Source organism: Styela clava, chromosome 14 (genome assembly GCF_964204865.1).
Source record: "Styela clava chromosome 14, kaStyClav1.hap1.2, whole genome shotgun sequence".
In the NCBI taxonomy this organism is placed as follows: domain Eukaryota; kingdom Metazoa; phylum Chordata; class Ascidiacea; order Stolidobranchia; family Styelidae; genus Styela; species Styela clava.
The window spans coordinates 264,726-284,890 of record NC_135263.1 but is presented as its reverse complement, the minus strand read 5'-3'; the positions used below and the strand labels follow the sequence as shown (position 1 = coordinate 284,890).

General features: G+C 37.9%; 1 protein-coding gene across 1 annotated transcript; it reads left to right on the top strand.

The window, feature by feature from the left end:
* Window positions 1-872: 872 nt before the first annotated feature.
* On the top strand, window positions 873-11,592 carry LOC120341647 (uncharacterized). Its single transcript, XM_039410202.2, has 12 exons — window positions 873-1,194; window positions 2,016-2,237; window positions 3,280-3,456; window positions 4,030-4,203; window positions 5,015-5,156; window positions 5,448-5,616; window positions 6,083-6,235; window positions 6,583-6,695; window positions 7,300-7,447; window positions 8,333-8,480; window positions 10,761-10,934; window positions 11,482-11,592. Exons 1-11 carry the CDS (start codon window positions 1,062-1,064, stop codon window positions 10,922-10,924), a joined length of 1,743 nt encoding a protein of 580 aa, XP_039266136.2. The 5' UTR covers window positions 873-1,061; the 3' UTR covers window positions 10,925-10,934; window positions 11,482-11,592.
* The last annotated feature ends 8,573 nt before the right edge of the window (window positions 11,593-20,165 follow it).

Below are 20,165 nucleotides of genomic sequence, written 5' to 3'. Positions count from 1 at the left end.
ATCTAAATGCAAATTCATTGGCAAAATTTCTGGAAATGCTGTTTTTATAATAGATGGACAACATGACTAACAGAACAAAATAGTAATTCATTTTCTTCACAGAATAAATATTTATTAATTCACTTCAACTTAAGGGTGGGGGACGTTGATCAGTAATCATTTTACCACTATCTTGAAAATACACATTTTTACATACACAACAAAAAAAAAGATGCATTCCAGGTGAAAGGGGATGCGATAAACCAGTATTGCTTATCGAGCAGCGAGACCTATGAAATGTCCTATCATTAGGTCATATAAAAGTGAAAAATCTAACATGAAATACTAGGGTGAAGGGTCGAATGCCAAAATACTAACATTGCTTGTGGCATAAATGTTTGACTTTGTAGTTGGTGCGCTGGACAAGAACCACGATGACATCGAAGATACACATCTCAGTCAAAAGCATGAAAAAATTATCATTTTACCAGTCACCATATCCTCACTTTATCCCGCCCACTTCAAAACAAACCTAATTACATTGTATATCAACTACATAGTTTCAAGCACTCTTCAAATAATTTTGACAACACTTATTAATTTAATAAATCGATCAGATGACTAATGTAAATGATGGTGTGAGATTCATAGAACGGAATTCGAACTGGTTGCCTTGCAATAGTTCAAATCATAAAAGTTAAGGTATATTGGATGAGTTTAAATCTAGAGATGTAGGACAGACGTTTTCTGCTTTTTATAGTTTTTAGAAATTTTATGTGGGCTTTTGGATAATTTTCGAGACTTCAATTATTCAAAATAATAAATTTCCAAAAAAAAAAACAGTATGAATCTTCTTAAAAAAAGTATTTAGGAAGTATGATGTACCTAATTATTTATACTCGATTCATTTCATTTCTGGATATTTGAGAATGATTTTTCCTTCAAGGAGCCACTTGTGTAAAAAGTGAACGAGGAAAGCCACCTAATTCAGCCTTTCATTTACATGCAATAAAAATACAGACATCAAAATTTATAAACAATTTAATAAAGCAGTCGCAGAGACAAATAACACTGCAGAAGACATGCTTCCCTTGTTTATCTATTGTGTCATAATCACTCAAACAATAGGTATTGTTTCATCAGAGAGTTGCCCAGCAGTATGTTCATGTGAGGAAAGTTTCGTCATCTGTGAGAATGTGGATCTCATTCCAATGGGTGAGTATCAATAAATTTCTTACCAATCTATCAGATTTAGTTCATTTGACAAGGTTTACGTCAAATTCCACACAACATCTGAGATTAAATTTTTCATGTGAGCTTGCTAGATGTCAGATTCTAATTCAAAATTTATTTTCTAAACAATGCACCAGACCAGAGAAACAATGCACCAGACCAGGGGTGGGCGAGGTATTTGGACCAGGGGCAAAAGGTTTGCACATCTAGACTGGCGGGCCATGTGAGTGTAACATACAAAGTTACATTTCATAAACAATATTTACAGTGTTGCAAAAGCTAAAGTGGAAAACAATAGCCACGTGCCAGAACTAAATTTAATCGCAATCTCAACAAATTCCTTGAGCTATTTTTTAGCTAAAACATCAAATATTGGTTTTAGTTTGGTTTGTCGCGGCATCAGGTAGGCCACATTGAATTACCTAACGAGTCGGATTGGCCCGCAGGCTGTAGTTTGCCAATGTCGGCACTAGACATACACATAGGTGCGTGTGAATGGGGGGAGAGGGACATAGGGGCAGCATGTTATAGATATTTGAGGAGTTTGGTGCTAAACATTTCACTCTTACTTAACCTTTAATTTCTTCATTCTCATGTATAACAACTTCTATAATTTGTTTATCCCTCAAAGTTACTGATTTTTAAAGTTATGTATAAGGATCAAATCTCTTCGCATTTTTGTGGTCTTGCGTAACTTCATTCCGAAGATGAGTTTCCTCTACTTGAGAGTGAGTGCCTGTGCCCTTGCTTTAGGCAATTTTTCTCAAAGTGAAATTTAATTACTGCATTATTATTTTAATCAGGTCTGCCAACCACCACTGCATTCCTCTCACTTCCACAGAACAGAATTAAAACAATTTCTCAGGAAGATTTCCAAGGTCTGGCAGAATCCCTGCAACAACTGGATCTGAGTGGGGGAGAACTTGAGAAAATCGCTGCAGGAACATTTAGCAATATGAAAAACCTTGTCACGCTTGATTTGTCAAAAACTAATCTCAAATCAGTAGATAACGGTGCATTTTCTGGTAAGTAACTTCCAGTGTTATAACTGGACTGGAGACATCGGCTTGGGTTGAATGTGTGTCACCATTAATAAAAACCCAGAGTGATTTGAATCATCTATATGAAATGAGTCGGACTCGTACTCAACTGACCGCCAGTCAGACTCAACTCAGCGCTTGACCTCTGACTCACTTGAATGAGTACTCCCGTAGTGTGTGAACCAAGATGGCGGACACAGGAACGTAGTATGTGTACCAGGTTAGGTCATAATTTCAGGTACATATATACTACGGGAGTCGCTTGGCTAGTGCCCGAACTCGTAATAAAACTAAATTAAGGAAAGTTGAAATAAAATTATGGCCTAACCCTAACCAGGTATACATAATACGTTCCAGTGTCCGCCATCTTGGTTCACATACTACAGGAGTACACTTGAATGACCTCTGACTAGGCTTGACTCTGAGTCTACTGCCTTCTACCCAACACTAGTAACTGAACAAAACCGATTTTGGTCCGAAAATTTGTTTTAATGAAAAAGCCAATAATTTCAAACATCTCAGCCACTGACACAATCTGCGTTCTAGTGTAGTTTCGCACCTCAAGTACTTGTAGTGAGCGTGGCATAACAATTTTTGCATAATCTTATTATCAACCCCCACCTGACTGCGTCATCCAAAAATTACAGCACTACAATGTCACGGTGACATAATAAGGCCCTTTAAACTATACGAACCGTCATGCAAGACGCGCAGACAATCTCCCAAAATCGAGCAAGCTATTTCTCTCGTTTTCTCGTCGTAACAATCCCGATAAGGGAGAGATCGCTGCCGTTAGAGAGTTCTTTATAGTCGGCGCAAATGCCATCTCAGGCGATCGTAGGTATACTTTGACAAGCTCCATGACGTGATTGTGATGTCGTAGTCACGTAATGTTTGGATGGCGTAGTCAGGGTGTAAAATATGGAGGTTAGGATTGACATGTGCAAAAATCGTTATGCTACGCCTACTAGAAGTACTTTAGATATGAAACTACACAAGAACCACAATCAGCTGGTTTCCCATCCAGGTCTCGAAAGCCTACAGAATCTCGATCTTTCATCTACGAAACTCAAGAATCTTCTCGAATCGCCGTTCCAGGATCTCAATTCACTGAAGATGCTGAATTTAAAAGAAAACAAGGAACTGACCCAAATATCAGCAAGTGCTTTCAATGGATTGGAAAGTTTGGAGGAATTATTTTTAGGTAAACTCATATTTTCAGGCTCTCACCACTATCTCCTGACAAACTTAATGGTCGCTCGGAACTACTTACTCCCTTTTCCACTTTCAAAACTTGTACAATGCATTGCAACAAAAATGTTGCAGGTCACAGTCATCACATCGAGGGATTAATCGACATTCAATGGGCTACGATTTGTTAATGCACAAAAGTTACAGATAGACAATGATACATTGGTTTTGTGGTGCTCCAAAAGTGTGTGTACCAATAAAGAGGTAACTTTGTTCGCCTACTTTACATCAAATTGTGTAAAGGGACTGAAACCTATGGGCAGGGGGTATATTCACTTGGTCAACACAGACAGTCCCCGACTCGTAATAGAACTAAAGTAAGAAAGATCGGAATAAAATTATGCCCTGACCTGGTACACGCACTACGGGAGTATCGGTTTCGTACTTTCAAAAATTAAATGAAACCATTCCAAATCTAGAATTTGAAATAACGAATAAAATTTTTAATCATTACCTCAAGCACATATCCAATACTGTGGTAAGCAATTATTACAGGTGATAAAATGTTATTTTGCTTTTGATTTAGGGGGAAGCGATCGACTGCGTTATATTCCAAGGAAAGCAATGTCAACGCTTCACTCACTCAATCACTTGGTATTGGAAGATTTATCGCTGAATAGTCTTACACCAGCCTCGTTTCCAAAGCTGGACACGCTTGAACGACTCTGCATTGAAAAGTGGAAAAATCTACAAAGAATTGGTAAGGACTGATTCACGGTTATAACTAAGTTTGCGGGATCAGTGTTTGGCACGATTTCATTGATATTGGGGTCATACTACTCAGAGTCTGAATTAATAACGGAAAATAAAGTATTGGGTTGACTGAACTTTCTTAACAGATAATTAAAGTAGCTTGCATACTTCAACGTTTTTGAAGTAAAAATTTCGCTTTCCTGGAGTTCGGAGCTAATTCACTTTGACATGGAGTTCTTATTTTTAATGGCTTTAAGCCATGTGACCAAGAGCAAATTTTCTAGACTTTGCAGTCTTGGTTGTAACACCAATACCAAGGGCTATATTTCTCATAAGACATAACAACAGGTTCCCAAGGCTTTATAAAACTTCATATCTATATAGAACATGACATGCATGACCTAGACTAGAGATTATATCAGATCAACTGAAGTATCCCCCCCCCCTAAGGTACCCAACTGTAGAATCTCCACCCCCCTACCAAATATTTAGTCCAGGTCAAATGTAGGATCAACAGGTATTATCGGCCTAGGTGGGTTGGGGTCGGGGGATATTCTTCAGTTGGAAAACGGGATCAACTGAAGAATCTCCACCCCAGACGGGTTCGGAGGAGGGGGGGAGGTGGAGATTCTTCAGTTAATCTATTATATCCAATGTTTCATATTTGAAAATATTATTTTATAAAATAGTCTATGTTAATTATTTGAAGAGTATTCCTAACGTTATGCACCAACTACTGAGCCACCCGTGGTTTGGCTGATACCAGTGTATAATAACGATATGCTGAAAGCACTAATGAACACACACTTTATACGCAGCTGCAGATACTTTCAAGCCTTTGACCAACCTGACAGAACTGATGATCAAATCAACCAGTTTGCAAGAGATTCCGTCCAGTGCTTTGGCTCAGTTGAGGAAACTGAGGAAACTTACAATGGATGACAACACCGGGATCAAAATGTTGGTATATAAGCCAATGGAGAAGTTTTGAAAAGGGATAAAGCTGGTTTGAAATCACAATGGCTCCAGTTCCACAGCATATTTCAACTGTGGCTCCAGTCCGAAGCTTCATTTTTAACCTATTTTACTCGAATCTCGCACGCTCTAAAAGAGTCAAAAAATAGGAGCTTGCAAATAAGCTAAGGTTTTTTTCTCATTACATAGTAATGTTTGCTCATAAAAAGATGATCTATTTTATGTAGGCCTACTTAGTCACACAGTATTATTAAATCACTCTCATTTTTTACTCAGACTACATCGAAATGATTTTTTCGGACTCGCCAACCTGCGGGAACTCTCTCTCGTTAATATCGGGCTTCATAATCTACAAGAATCGCCATTTCACTCCAACGATCATCTGAATACGCTCGATTTGTCGCAAAACGAACTCTCAGCTTTTCCTGCGCATACAGTATTCAGTGTAAGTAAAGGTTCACAGATGTTTCTATACCATACAATACTTTCACTTTGAAAACTCTAAATCACACTATAAATCTTACGTATATACATGTTACTATTTTTAAACAACTAAAACAAAATCAGAACTGAAATCGCCTTGATATCAGAAAAGTCCATGGTACATAAGTCTGTAAACCTAAGTAAACACTATTCATTTGAATCATAAAAGTATTTAGTTGATACGTAACTGAGGATTAATATCAAAACTTCAATCAACCAATACAGACAAAAATGCCAAATTATCGGAATTGAATACTTGTATTTGCTGCAATCATAAAGTTGGATGGATATGGTATGAGTTGGATGGATATGATTAAGCTGTCTTGTTGGCTTTTCTCCCTCATGAGACAATTATGGTTAATTAAGAAAGTCTAGTTGGGAAGATGCTGCCAAACCCTGCCCTAGTTTAACTACATTTTGTTTTATAGCTTTTCGAACTTGAGACATTGAACATTTCACACAATCATCTCACAATGCTTGGGCCAATAACGTTCGAAAATAATCAACAGCTCCATCTAGTGGATGTGAGCAACAATTCAATGATTTGTGACTGCGACCTCTCCTGGCTCAAGCTATGGCAGGTAATTTTTAATATGTTCGATGAACATAATTCGGCGCTTCAGAAGTATGTGTACCAATATGGAGGTTAACCAATTTTGTTCGCCTACTTTACATCAAGTTGTGTAAAGGGACGGAAACCTATGGGCAGGGGGGATGTCCATTTGCCTAACACAGACAGTCCACGAACTAGTTAGTAATAGAACTAAAATAAGGGAAATCGGAATAAAATCATGACCTAACCCTAACCTGGTACACATACTACGGCAGTACCCATAATTCAATATAGTTTAAGTAGCAGTTGGCGTGCCAGATTTTCGTCGGGGGTCACAGTCGTTTTTGAATGGATCAAATATTTCTCATACAATAGTTGGTCAATATGAAAGAACACCAACTCATTGGAGAATGCGCTTCACCACACACTCATGCAGGAATACAGATATCAGCCATTGAACAGAAATATTTTGTGTGTAAACCACCAAGGTTAGTGCAACATTTGATCTCTATGGGGTGAACAGAATAAATTGAGTATGCAAATAAATTAAAAAATAGTTTTATACAATATTGCAAATTCTTGATTGTAGTAGGAATCAAAGTGAGATTCTGCACAAATATGACAAGTTTAGGCAAAATGAAACCAATATTTGGAAACGGAATGTTCGGCGGCGAATGTTTTTGCCCTAGGGATAGGACCTATAGATTTATCACAAGAGAGAGGAAGACTGAAATGGCGGCTTGGACCTATGCCAAACCATGGCCTCTTGTCCAATTAGCAGTTCATGTCGAGTATAAGATTAGTTTGTTTATGAATAAATATGATTGATAACAAATCTCTTTTTATAAAATTAAAAAAAAATTGTTGAACATGACGGAATTTAGATTTTATTCGGTATCCCATATTACAAACTATTGCTTCAGAATGTATTCGGAATAATAGAATACTTGTTTGTGTACATACGAGGCATTTCCACGGTCTTACAGTCCCGATTCACAAACTCAATTTGAGAAATTGTTTCATCCTAAAATGCGAGGACATGAGTATAAAAACTTTAAAAAAGAATAACAGTCCATCTATCTAACACTAAAGGTTCAAAGAGCACAATGTCACTGTATCAGTATCTGTTGGTAATTACTTGACATTAGATTGCAAGCCTGGGCAAGGGTCGCCAGATCCAACAATCACTTGGACTGACGGACATGGGACCATGTTGACAAAGTATGATGAGATAGGCAAGGTAAGAAAAACATGACCCGAGGATGTCTAAAATAAATCGAATATTTTAGTCATTTCATAATCAATTTTTTTCGATAATCCAAATCTTTGATTACCGTATATCCTTGCAAATAAGCTGAGTTCAAAGCGCGCATAACTCTGATCACACAAAATGACATTATGCTAACTTTAATCCAACAGCTTCAACTCAAGCCATGCTAAGTTCTCATGATAAGAGTGTCTGATTTGTAGGGTTGGCATATTTTTTTTTTATATAAATTCAGCGTTTTCGGGGGTCAGCTCATATGCGAGGATATACGGTAAGAAAAGTTCAATTTAACAATGTATCCTAAGCTGAACCAAAAATTCAGTTCTGAAGTCTGAAAAACCAATCACTCTGATTTGCAACTTTCCATAAACAATGATTCTGATCTCAAACATTCAAAATATAATATATGCTTGGCTTCTCCTAAGAACAAACGCGTCAGACTATGAAGTTATCCATAGTAGTTGAGCTGATAAAATGAAAAGGTGTTAATTAGATGGAGAATCACTAATTAGCATTCATTTCACCATCTTGATCTGTTAATGGCACTAACAGGCAGGGGTGTCCAGATATTCGTATGCACCCAAACAGATCAAATTGTCTTCTATAGGAAGGGGGGTCAAAACCAGGAGGCCGTCTGTATAAGCGTCATGTGGCAATTGTAAATGTCAAAAATGATGCACAGCGTGCTGTTAAGGGCAACAGTACATAAAAACCTAAAGACCACTGTTCTAAAATATTATTTCAGAATGTGGAGATTATGTGACGCAGCAATTAAAAGATGTCACAATACTTTTCAATTGAGTAACTACAGTAAGCCTCATATTTGCAAAGTACGATTATGCTTCACATTTCGCTTAGGTGGATCCCCCTCCCCACATATGGCAGCTGCAGAACGGTTCACTATTCTTCAACTCAACACTGGACTCAGACTACGGAACGTTTCGTTGCACGGCAGAAAACAAGGAAGGAAAATCACTGAAAACATTCGCACTGACATATCCTGGATGTGAGATATAGTTTCAGGCATATTGAAAGTATTATTATTAGGGCTGTCCAAGCGAACCGAATATTCGAAATCGAATCAATCGCAAATTATTCGAAGCGTTTTTCGGCCAATTTATGAATCGCTAAAATTTGCTACATAATGCGCCTTACTAACACCTTTGCACCGCGTTTTTCACCGGGCAAGCAAAAACATGTTTCTATGGCTTTCTTTGCTGTAAAAAGGTCTCTCCTATTGCCCGGTGACATGTAATTATTCATTTCATGCATGGTCATAAATAGGGATGTCCTTATCGTTTCCGTTTCGTTTTCGTTTAGAGCTGTATTCGAATAGTTTTTTCCAATTTCGGTTAATCGTAATTTAACATGTATAAAACTTGCGACGTCGCGCACGATCTTTTTCGGTATTTTTTTTTCAAAGTACGTTAGTAAGTGCTGAATCGACCGTCGCGTGAACCATAGTGACCTCTGCTTTCTATCAAGCGTGACGAAACGGGCATGTCCAGACTTGTGCGATTATTGCCGACAATCTGATGTTGACGGTGCAGGCAACCGGTATCTCTGTTATGGAAGTGATTAGTTTTCTATTGCGAGTTTATCATAACTGCATAACGCACGGTGGAAGTTTTAAAGGTAAAGATGGGTACGGTGTCGTTTGCTTGAATAGCAGTGCAGCAGTACCGTACCGGTAGCCTAATGGAATCGGAGTTTATCTGTGCCAGTAGGCTACGGTACTAGTACAGTCATACGGCACTGTGCCGCACAACATGAACATTATTATGTGTACCAGTTTAGGGTTCAGGTTGTGAGCCATGCACATACTTCAGGAGCTCTAAAAAGGAACTGTGGTCCCTGGAGCTGTAGCCAAAGCCACTGTGATTAAGAATCAGCTTCCCAGCCCTGATTAGAAGCTTGTGATGGCAACAGTATGTTTTCTTTAATTCAGAGAAATAACTTTCTCAGAAAATGCTCCAGTGATTCGCATCAGTTTAGTTTGACAGACTATGTCACATGTTCATATCACCCACTTATGTTGGGAAATAAAGTTACTGAAACACTTGTGAAGTATTATTTTGGTTCTAGTAATTTAGTTTAAACGATATTCGAAATGTTTTTTCAGAAGCATTCTAGAATAGTTTAGTATTCGGATACGGACATCCCTAGTCATAAATGAAAAGTTATCGGTAACAATTATTTAAAGGTGACGTTTTTGAGAGAACACGAGGGAAAAAAGGCAAATTTTGAGCCAGCAAAAACGCCAGTTCTATAAATAGAATCGATTTGTAGCTGTTGAGTCACACCAATACTTTTTTCCAATAGAATTTGTAACTTTTTCTAATTGCAATACTTTGTTTCATCCATTTATTACTATGACAAATAATATTTTCTGTTTATGTTAGGTTGGAAAAGTGGAAAGTGATATAGCCCGATAAGTAATCTGATCTAGTTTCTTTAATTGCATTTGTTCATGTGGCGATCCACGGCCTCTAGTCCGTTTATCAGTCCATGTCGGGTATGGGATTAGCTAGTTATTTATTTGGGCTTGATGGTGGAGGAAGCCGTAACGACCAGTGATTACGTGAACCACCCTAAGGCGGCGATAAGTCCAGCAATCATCCCGCACATAACTATACGCGCATGGGATTCAAACATGAGGTGCGGTGGCGAGCGTATTCCTAATGCTTAGCATGATGCGCTACACCGCTGAACCGAACAAAATCTATCAGAAAATCAGTGGTGGGGCAGTAACATCACAGTAAGGATTTTGATCAACCTAAAGAGCAAACTAAAAGAAGACAGCTTATTTGCATGACAAACCTCTTGTTTTACTCTACCTGGGATAGCCCTATGTATGTATGCAAGGACTCACTTTTTCACTTATAGAACCAACAAACGACGAGGAAAAGGGCATTCTGACTGACAGTATATGCTTCAATAACTGGCAATAAGAAGTCAGAACGATAAAAAATAGACAACAAACTATAAATGTTATCCAATCATAGTATGGGAATCATAGAAACTGACATAGAGCATTGGAAACTTCCTGCTTGTACAAATTGATTCTGCAACAAACACTCTTTTTGCCAAATAAATTTCAATGCCAAATGGAATTTTTGTATAGAGATTTCAGTGTGGAATCCGTATGAATTGCCCCAATTTTTTGTATTCTAATCTGACAGTTTCCTAATGTTAAACACATTCCCCACAACCACAAGTTCAAATGGCAAAAGTAAAAATTAATAACAACCACGAAAAAATAACCTACAATTCCACTCTTTTACAGTGAGTGATATTTTCGGTGATGCAACTCCATCTGGTGGATCGGTGGCCACAGGAATTCTGGTGACAATTGGGCTTTTGCTACCAGTAGGTGGCATACTATGGTATATCAGGAAAAGACGAGAATACAAAAATTTAAATGACAGTGAACGATGGAATACATTATGAGATACATATGGTAAGAAATCCACTTTTAAATTTTAATCAAACAATCTATGTCGCAAATTTTACATCAAACATGAAATTGAAAATGCAGGTAACATCTCTTGGATTCAAATCCCTTGCCTAGAAAATGATAAATTGGGTGAGCAACGACTAACAGGAAAATTTCAAAACAGTAGCCACTTACATTTTAGCTGCTTTTAACGAGGCAGAGTAAAACGAGTGAATATGTGTCCTATCAAAATACCAATCATGCCGCTCTGCACTTTTCAATATTGTCTTGGAGATAACAGCACGGACAGCCATTTCATATTGGATAGTTTTCATTGCTTTATATTTGAATGCAAACTGTATTTCAACATAATAGCAATCATTAATAAATTGGTATTTTGTACTTTTTATACAAATCTGTTTAAATAAAGGTCCCGAGTTCTCAACTGAAATAATATATATAGCACACTAAGAACTAGATTTAGCCCTGTGACAAAGATGAACCTTTTTCAATCCAAATGTCTATGGAGATTGCAGTTTATGTGAATAACTAATAACACAATATTTTACAGGGATAAATAGAAGAGTTTCGAACGAGACTGTCCGACCATCCAACAGAAGCGATTGTACATATTTCACATTGGACAAATATAAATAATAAAGTACGAACAGAAACATTGAAAGCCTGGTTTTTAAAGTTTTGTTTTTATGTTATGTCCAACAGGATTTACCGTATTTATTCAATTATAACGCGCACTCGTGTATAACGCGCACCTTTAAATTTTGAATGAAAATTGGTATAAAATTCTTTTTTTTATTTTTTCTCTACTAACTACTGGTAAGCACATAAGGTAACAACTCACAGCATGAACAAAAATTTATTAAAAGCACACAGTAATTCAAAACTCTTCAAAATCGGATTCAGTCTCTGATTCACCAAACAACTGTTCGATTTCTGTTTGGGTTATGTTTAAATCAGTGTCCCAATCGGTGGGAACATCACTTTCAACCTCTTCTTCTGACCCTGATTTTGAATCCCACAACAAGTCGTCTTCCGTACCATCCATACTATTGCTAATGCCCGTCTTTAAAAAACTTTTGATGACCATTTCTTTTGGGATGTCCTCCCATGACGCCTTAACCCAGGATGTAACAAGACATAAACCAGGCTTCTCAAGATTTCCTCCAGCAGTCAACTTCTTTGTCGTCGGCAGCGGGAATGTCTAACGCATGCTGAGCTATCGCATGTGCGTGTGCTTGCACGAAATCGTCCTGCATTGGAATGTGCATGCGCGAGCGCACGCACGTTTCAGATGTTCAAAACCATATTTTCAATACCGCATTTCTCAGACCTCGTGTATAACGCGCAGCATTGATTTTTGCCTAAAATTTGGTTCAAAATTTTGCGCGTTATAATCGAATAAATACGGTACATATTTATCCCGGGGAAGACTCGACCGACCAGCGGTTATGTGAACCACCCTATGGCAGCGAGGAGTACAGCAATCTTCTCACACATACTGACATAATCATCGCTGAATGCGATTCGAACCTGCGAACCCACACAAGGTAATCGGAGATGTGGTGGCCAGCGTATCCCCAATGCTTAGCGCGATGCAACACACCGCCGAGTAAATTCACTTCATAATCTGGTACCGGTACCTTCACGAAGCTAGATCAGTTATTCATATAAAATATAATCAGTATAAGAAAAATCATATGGTACGGACCAGTCTGGATTTCATGGCCTTTTGAACTAGAAATCGGGCGTGCAATCAGAAATTCCGGCGTGCAAATGAGAATTCCTGGGGTGCAATTTAAGCTCACGGCGTGCAAAACAACTGCGCCGCGTGCAACTGACTTCGACATTAGTATCTGCGAAAAATTAATGGTATCGGATAAAAATACGATACGTTGAATCATAGCAAAAATAGACGCTTGACCTTTGACCCCCATACATTATTTCTACAGTCGCTAATTTTGAGAGTATTTGTGCGACTTTGGATATCGCTGCTGTTCAGTACATCCACGTAATATTATTGGATAAAAAATACAATGAATCAGAACAGAATGGACATACTTTGGCATTCATTTTAGGAGTGTTTTTACGTATTAATGGATAAAAAATACATCAAATCATTGCAAAAAAGGAAGTTTGACCTTTGACCCCAAACATTATTTCTATATTTTGTCACTAATTTTGAGAGTGTTTGTGCGACTTTAGACACCGGTACTTTTCAGTACATCTGTATAAAATTATTGTATAAAAAAACACGCCGAGTCAGAGCCGTAACTGGCCAGCGTCAGTAAGGATGCGATCTTTTCGCCCATAACTATTCTCACGGAATTCCTATCACTCAACACGATATGGTCTTTTTTGCTTCACATTTTTCGATCAGGCCAAATCTTGCAAGCTAGTATTAGTCGACAATTGTGGAGTGGAACTTTTTGGCATCTTTATATTACTGGATTATTTATTTGAAAAGCATTTAAACCGATTTTACATTGGTGAGCAATTGCAAATTTTCGGCGTGCATAATTGAATTCGCTCGCATGCATACTTGCGGAGCGCTAGCGTCCTCGGGCGTGCACCTGCCATGAAATCCAGTCTGGTGGTACGGTAATACCATACAGCAAATAAGGTCCAATCAATGCATGGGTCTTGTGTAGTTTCTTACCTCAAGTACTTTTAGTGGGCGGAGCAAACCAATTTGGCATATGTCAATCCTAACCCAGTAACCCCCACCTGATTGCTTCATCCAAAAATTATGCCACTAAGGCGTCACAGTGACGTAATAAGGCCCTTCATACTATACCACTGTCATTTAAGATGATCACCCGAATTCGAGCAAGCTATTTCTCTCGTTCTAATTTTTGGATGGAGTAGTCGTGTGGAATTAGGATTGTCCTGTACAAAAATCGTAATGCTACGACCACTAGAAGTACTCCAGGTATGAAACTACACGAGACGCCAATGCTGCAATGCATAGCTATCTGAAATAAGGTACGGTACTTCCTGACGGGTCTCATGTCAGCATGTAGTTTCGTACCTAACATACCTCTAGTGGGCATAGAATAACAAATTTTCCATGTGTCTATCCTAACCCCCACCTGACTACGCCATCCAAAAATTGCGTCACAGACCACAGTGACGTAATAGAGCCCTTCAAACTATACGAACTGGCATCCAAGACATGCAGGAAAGCATCCGAAATCGGAAAGCTATTTTTTCGCTGCGACGATCTTAATATGAGAGAGATCGATGACATTAGTCCAGTTTCTCATCGCCGGCGCTGATGCCATTCCGGGATCAGGTACTCATCGTAGGTATATCTCAGTACAGCACACTATCCAAATTCCAAGAATTTCCCTCCATTTGGTTCAATAAAACAAACACTCCATGTGACCCAGACTGGATTCCATGGCGGGTGCACGCCCGAGGGCGCTAGCGCTGCGCAAAAATGCACGCGAGCGAATTCAATTTTGCACGCCGAAAATTTGCAATTGCTCACCAATGTAAATCGGTTTAAATTGTGTTAAAATCAATAATCCAGTAATATAAATATGCCAAAATATTATAACTCCACAATTGTCGACTAATACTAGCTTGCAAAATTTGGTCTGATCGAAAAATGCGAAGCAAAAAAGACCATATCGTGATAGGAATCCCGTGAGAATAGTTATGGACGAAAAGATCGCCTCCGAACCAACGCTGGCCAGGTACGGCTCTGATTTAGCGTATTTTTCATACAATAATTTTACACGAATGTACTGAACAGTACCGGTATTTAAAGTCAAACAAACACTCTCAAAATTAGTGACGGAGTATAAAAATACTGTTTGGGGTCAATGGTCAAACGTCCAATTTTGCTCTAATTTAATGTATTTTTCTTAATTCTACGTAAAAACACTCCCAAAATTAATGACAAAGTATGTCCATTTTTCTCTGGTTCAACGTATTTTTTATTCAATAATTTTACGCAGATGTACTGAACAGTACCGGTATCCAATATCGCACAAACGCTCTCAAAATTAGCGACAAACTGTAGAAAAAATGTTTGGGGTTAAAGGTCAAACATCCATTTTTGATCTGATTCAACGTATTTTTAATCCAATACCGGACGATGATGTATTGAGAGGTATCTAATGTCAAAGTCAGTTGCACGCGGGCGCAGTTGTTTTGCACGCCGTGAGCTATAATTGCAGAGCCATTATATAATGGCTCTGATAATTGCACGCCAGGGATTCTTATTTGCACGCGGGAATTTCTGATTGCACGCCCGATTTCTCGTTCAAAAAGGCCATGAAATCCAGACTGGCATGTGACTCACAAACGAGGGCCATCTGGCACCACGTCAGATGCGTCCTATCACGCCATGCTTGTCTCAATAATAATCTAAATTAATCACGGCAGTCACGTGACCAAAATTGCCGTTTTCTACTAAATACTCCCGCATGCCAAGGTAAAAAAAAAAATTTTTCTTTGGTAAATTAGAATATTTTTTTCAGAGGAACTCAATGATGACGTTATTAGATTGCAATTTTCAGTACTTTATGTTAGCGCTTATTGCATGCCAAGGTAAAAAAAAAAATTTTTCTTTGGTAAATTAGAATATTTTTTTCAGAGGAACTCAATGATGACGTTATTAGATTGCAATTTTCAGTACTTTATGTTAGCGCTTATTTTTTGCCAAATTTGAATCCATTGCCAATTCGGATTCATGCATATGATATTTTTGGTTTATCCAAATAGACTAGTCTAAATTATCTCAATTTGTTGGGTGAATCCCAATTTTCCGGGTAATTTAGGGTAGGTAGGTACCGGGGGTCTCATGTAGTTTCGTACCTAACGTACTTCTAGTAGGCGTAGCATAACAATTTTTTTACATGCCAATCCTAACCCTCACCTGACTACCCCATCCAAAAATTACGTCACTTCGACGTCACAATCACGTCATAGAGCTTGCCAAATACTCGTACGATCGCCCAAAATGGCATCGGCGCCGACGATAAAGAACTGACTAACGTCAGCGATCTTTCTCCTATCAGGATCGTTACGACAAGAAAACGAGAGAGATGGCTGTTCTATTGCGGGTTCTCGTATGCGCGTCTTGAATGACAGTTCGTATAGTTTGAAGGGCTCTATTACGTTACTGTGACGTAATTTTTGGATAGTGTGGTCAGGTGGGGGTTAGGATTGACAAGTGAAAAATTGTTATGCTACGCTTACTAGAAGTACGTTAGGTACCGTACCGGTACCGGTACGAAACTACATGAGACCCGGTACCGGTACCATGCTCCCGGTATAAAGTGTATCAGTATGAAGATAAATAATGACAAATATTAAATATTCCAGATACATTTACCCATGAATCCAATTCAATAATACAATTAAATAAAGTTAATCCCTACTCTTATATGCCATCAAGTTACCGCTAAAACATCAAAGTCGAAAGAACACAGTGATAGATTGATAGTGATGCACGGAGTCAATATTTTCACATAATCGGAAAATGTAATTTTTCCGTATTCACTCAAGAGAAAGAAAACGGAGAATCCCGTCCAAATATTCAAAAGATTTTGATTTCACATAGTGTTCTCGAATTTTTGAGGTTTTTTGTTTACATGAACTTAACTTGAATTTTCAAAAGTTCGATAAAAATCAAACGTGGATTAGTATGATGACGTAGAAGGCTACTGAGAATTCGTCAACGTAGTACCGTGTTTCCCCAAAAATAAGCCTGGGTCTTATTTCAATTTTCTTCCAAAAAATGACACTGGGGCTTATTTTCGGGGGATGTCTTATATTTTTATTTATCAAGAACAAAATTACAAATTAGAGAATTACGAGATTTCCAAATATGGGAAATAAGAAAACTGATATCCATTTACTTATAAATAACACGTTTTTAGGATAGGATTTACATATTTATCCCGGGGGAGAGGAAAGCCGATAAGACAGCTTATCCATATGGCGAACCACGGCCTCTCGTCCGGTTACCATTCCAAGTCGGGTATGGGATTAGTTTTTACTGTATTGTTTGTTTTCGGAAGCATGGACTTTATTCTCAAAGTAACTGCAAAACATAGATTATTAATCATTTAAAACGTGTAGGAGAGATTTTTTGTTATCGACTAGGTAAAAAAACATTCGCGTTATTGACTAAGTCTTATTTTAAGGGGGGGGGGGGGGGGGCTTATATTAAAATTATTTTTAAAATTTAGGCTAGACCTTATTTTCGGGGTAGGTATAGCAATACACAGCGGTTTCAACATGAGTCCCAGATTGGGGGTTTTGAAAATCACCGTACCGGCCCGAAAATCAACAATTTGAATATGAGCGATTGCAGTCCTGACTGCCCAACTGATGGTACATTATAATAGTTTAGCTATTGTTAAATTAATTTAAGGCCGGGTTTATCAATTTTTATCACTGATATGTTACATTTTTCGTGCTTTGGCGGGTCACGAATAAAACGCGGTGGGTCACTTTGTGACCCGCGAGTCAATGGTTTGCCATCCCTGCTCTATCAGATAGCGATGAGCAAAAAGGAAGATATTTATTTTTTCACGCAGTAAATTATTGAGAGTTTTTTTTTAAGGAATCGCAATCTTGTAGAAAGGCTAGTAATGCTTCCAGTGATTTAGGATGTTTTTTATACGTCACTTTTTTTTATATATATCAAAGAGCGTATGATGGATTGGAGAGTGTTTTCGAAAACTTTAAGTCTAAAAATGACATTTGTAATCTCCCATTATTGTATCAAACATTTTAATAGGAAAGGTTTCTTTCCCTATTGAACCATTTTGTTTTTTTCCAGAATAGAATATTCCCAAACTGTGGTCCGTGATTACTGCACCGATCGTGATTTGATCAAATTGCCGTTAGACTACCAGTATTTAACGTAATAAGTATCGATTCAGACTTTTATTGCGTAAAAGAAGATGTAGTCACTTCAGGGATGAGACGCCAATATTTTACGTATTGAAAACAAAATAACAGCCTTCATAAAGAAACTCGACGTATGGAAAACTAGAATAAATGATGTTTCCAGTTCTATGCGAGTACATTGCTACAAGAATCTTCATTAATACGTTATTGGCTTTTCTGGCATTCAACAACATTTGGAATTACTTTACAAACAATTTACGAAGATTTTCTAATGATAATGTTGATTTGAATCAAGACCTTTTGCTGCAAAAACTGTCTTTTCAGGACGCGGAGAGGAAGAACTAGTCGGATTGTCATCTGATCGATCTTTATTAATTGATTTCAATCGAAGGTCATTGCATTTTTTGGTTGACAGAGTGATCTGTCTTTACTACCACCGCCGCCAACTCTGGGTGTGAAAAGCCAGGTAAGAAGCTCGCCATGCAGGATTTGTTTTCATAGTTGGGCATGACAACTAGATCTGTGGAGCGAAAAATGTCAAACTTGACATTCCAGTAAACGAAATTTGGCATATGCAAACTCATTTGTAGTTATAGGAAATTTAAATGTGGGGTTTATCACTGTTAAAACGTTGAAATCGAGACCTTTTTTTCTCTGCAATTTGAAGTGTGAAATTCCGTCTCAAAGACCAAAAAATATGTCAAATTCCGGCTCCACAGTCCAGAACAACTATACCTGACATAGTTCATTAAATACAATTCATCTGTTTGTCCCTCCTTGGTCTATGTTTCAAGAAGTGAGTACCGATTTTCTGTTAATTCAGTCATGCCAATAAATTTTCATCTAAAATCTCCAATTTTTCGATACCTCTTGTTATGAATACTGGGTTGGCCCTAAAAGAGGACTTTTTCTAAGGTGGTGGAGGTTGAAATCTTATGTATGAGGGGATTCAAACTTTCTCTTAACTTAGAAACTACACAGGGTGGTAGTTGAAATCTTTTCTGCCACCCTGCCACAGCACAACTCCACAAATGATCCGTAGAAGTGTACCGGTTACGTATGAAAAACGCATTAAAATAAGCCAAAAAATTTACAGATAAACGAATCCGTAACGTAAACTTACTCATTTGGACCTGTACTGATTTTACCTCAGATCTTTGGCAAGTTGCTTCAAGGACAAAAACATTAAGGCATATTTGCTCAAATTCAGGATGATGAACAATTTATCAAACTCCTGTATCCATGCGGTACAGACAAACGTTCCGAAACTCCTTTGACTGCTGGGGTTTTTAATGACACCAAATACATGATGCTGGGTTGTTCACAACAGTGTGAACAAGAACACCTGAAAAACAAGTGCACTAACATTGTAAGGATAAAAATGGAATTCTGCTTTATTGAGACACTTTATTCAAGTTGTATTCAACTGCTGTATAGGAGGCACTTTGTCAGACCATTACCGGGAGACTAATCATAGTACCGTAGATATCAATTGGAGTAAATTCATTAATCTGTGTTGCTGAGACGTTCATGGTACAGCTCTTTTTCAGGGCTACTGACTTCCAGTTCTGTGAGGTCTTCAGCAGTATATTCAGGTCCATCCCCATCATATCCGCAGCCACTCTTCCTTTCATAAATGTTCCACTATCTGCAAATCTGACTCCAGCCTGCCAGTGAAGCAGTACTAAAAATTGTTTATTCGTACTCGATGTTAAGATTAACTTACATTAATCTGAGAAGATATCATAATATAGTTCCAAAGTTTAACTTCTCAGGTTAATGTTCTTATCTATATTTGCAGTTTTACCTGCCTACTGACAGATCGGTGTTTATAGCGGAGACTCAGTTCCATGCAATGATAGCAGAATAGGTATATATAAATTTTCAGATTTTGTTATTTAAAATAATTATGGCCTAGATCAGGGGTGTCAAACTCACGGCCCTTGGGCGGCCTCAGAGAACTTCCAATGCGGCCCTCGAACGCTTAACAATATTTGTAATTTTTTTTGTATCTAAATGTGATACATTTTCAAACCTTTCAAAGTGAAATTGAATATTCACACAGAAAACAACGATTTACTGAAAGTAGTTTTAAAAAATTGAAATATTTTTGTTTTCAATTTGACCCAATTATGGATACACCTAAGCTAGCAAGAGAATACTTGAAAAAAAAAGACTTCAGGGATTAAATGAAACGCAAAGTACATGAAGAAGGTGGCATTTTTGAAGAAAAATGAAAGTTGCAATATTTCTGCATTTCTCGAAATTCTAAAGCACATCGATTAATTTGTCACATTTCCATTAGTACAATGAAAGAATACAAAATTACAGTACCAGTACATCTGTAGGCCCTGAAAACATATA

Excerpts from the sequence above, each read along its gene's own strand:
- LOC120341647 (XM_039410202.2), top strand. The coding sequence starts at position 1,062 with ATGCTTCCCTTGTTTATCTATTGTGTCATAATCACTCAAACAATAGGT. Across the intron at positions 6,696-7,299 it reads TTTGTGTGTAAACCACCAAG|GTTCAAAGAGCACAATGTCA; the intron begins GTTAGTGCAACA and ends CTAACACTAAAG. Across the intron at positions 7,448-8,332 it reads AGTATGATGAGATAGGCAAG|GTGGATCCCCCTCCCCACAT; the intron begins GTAAGAAAAACA and ends CATTTCGCTTAG.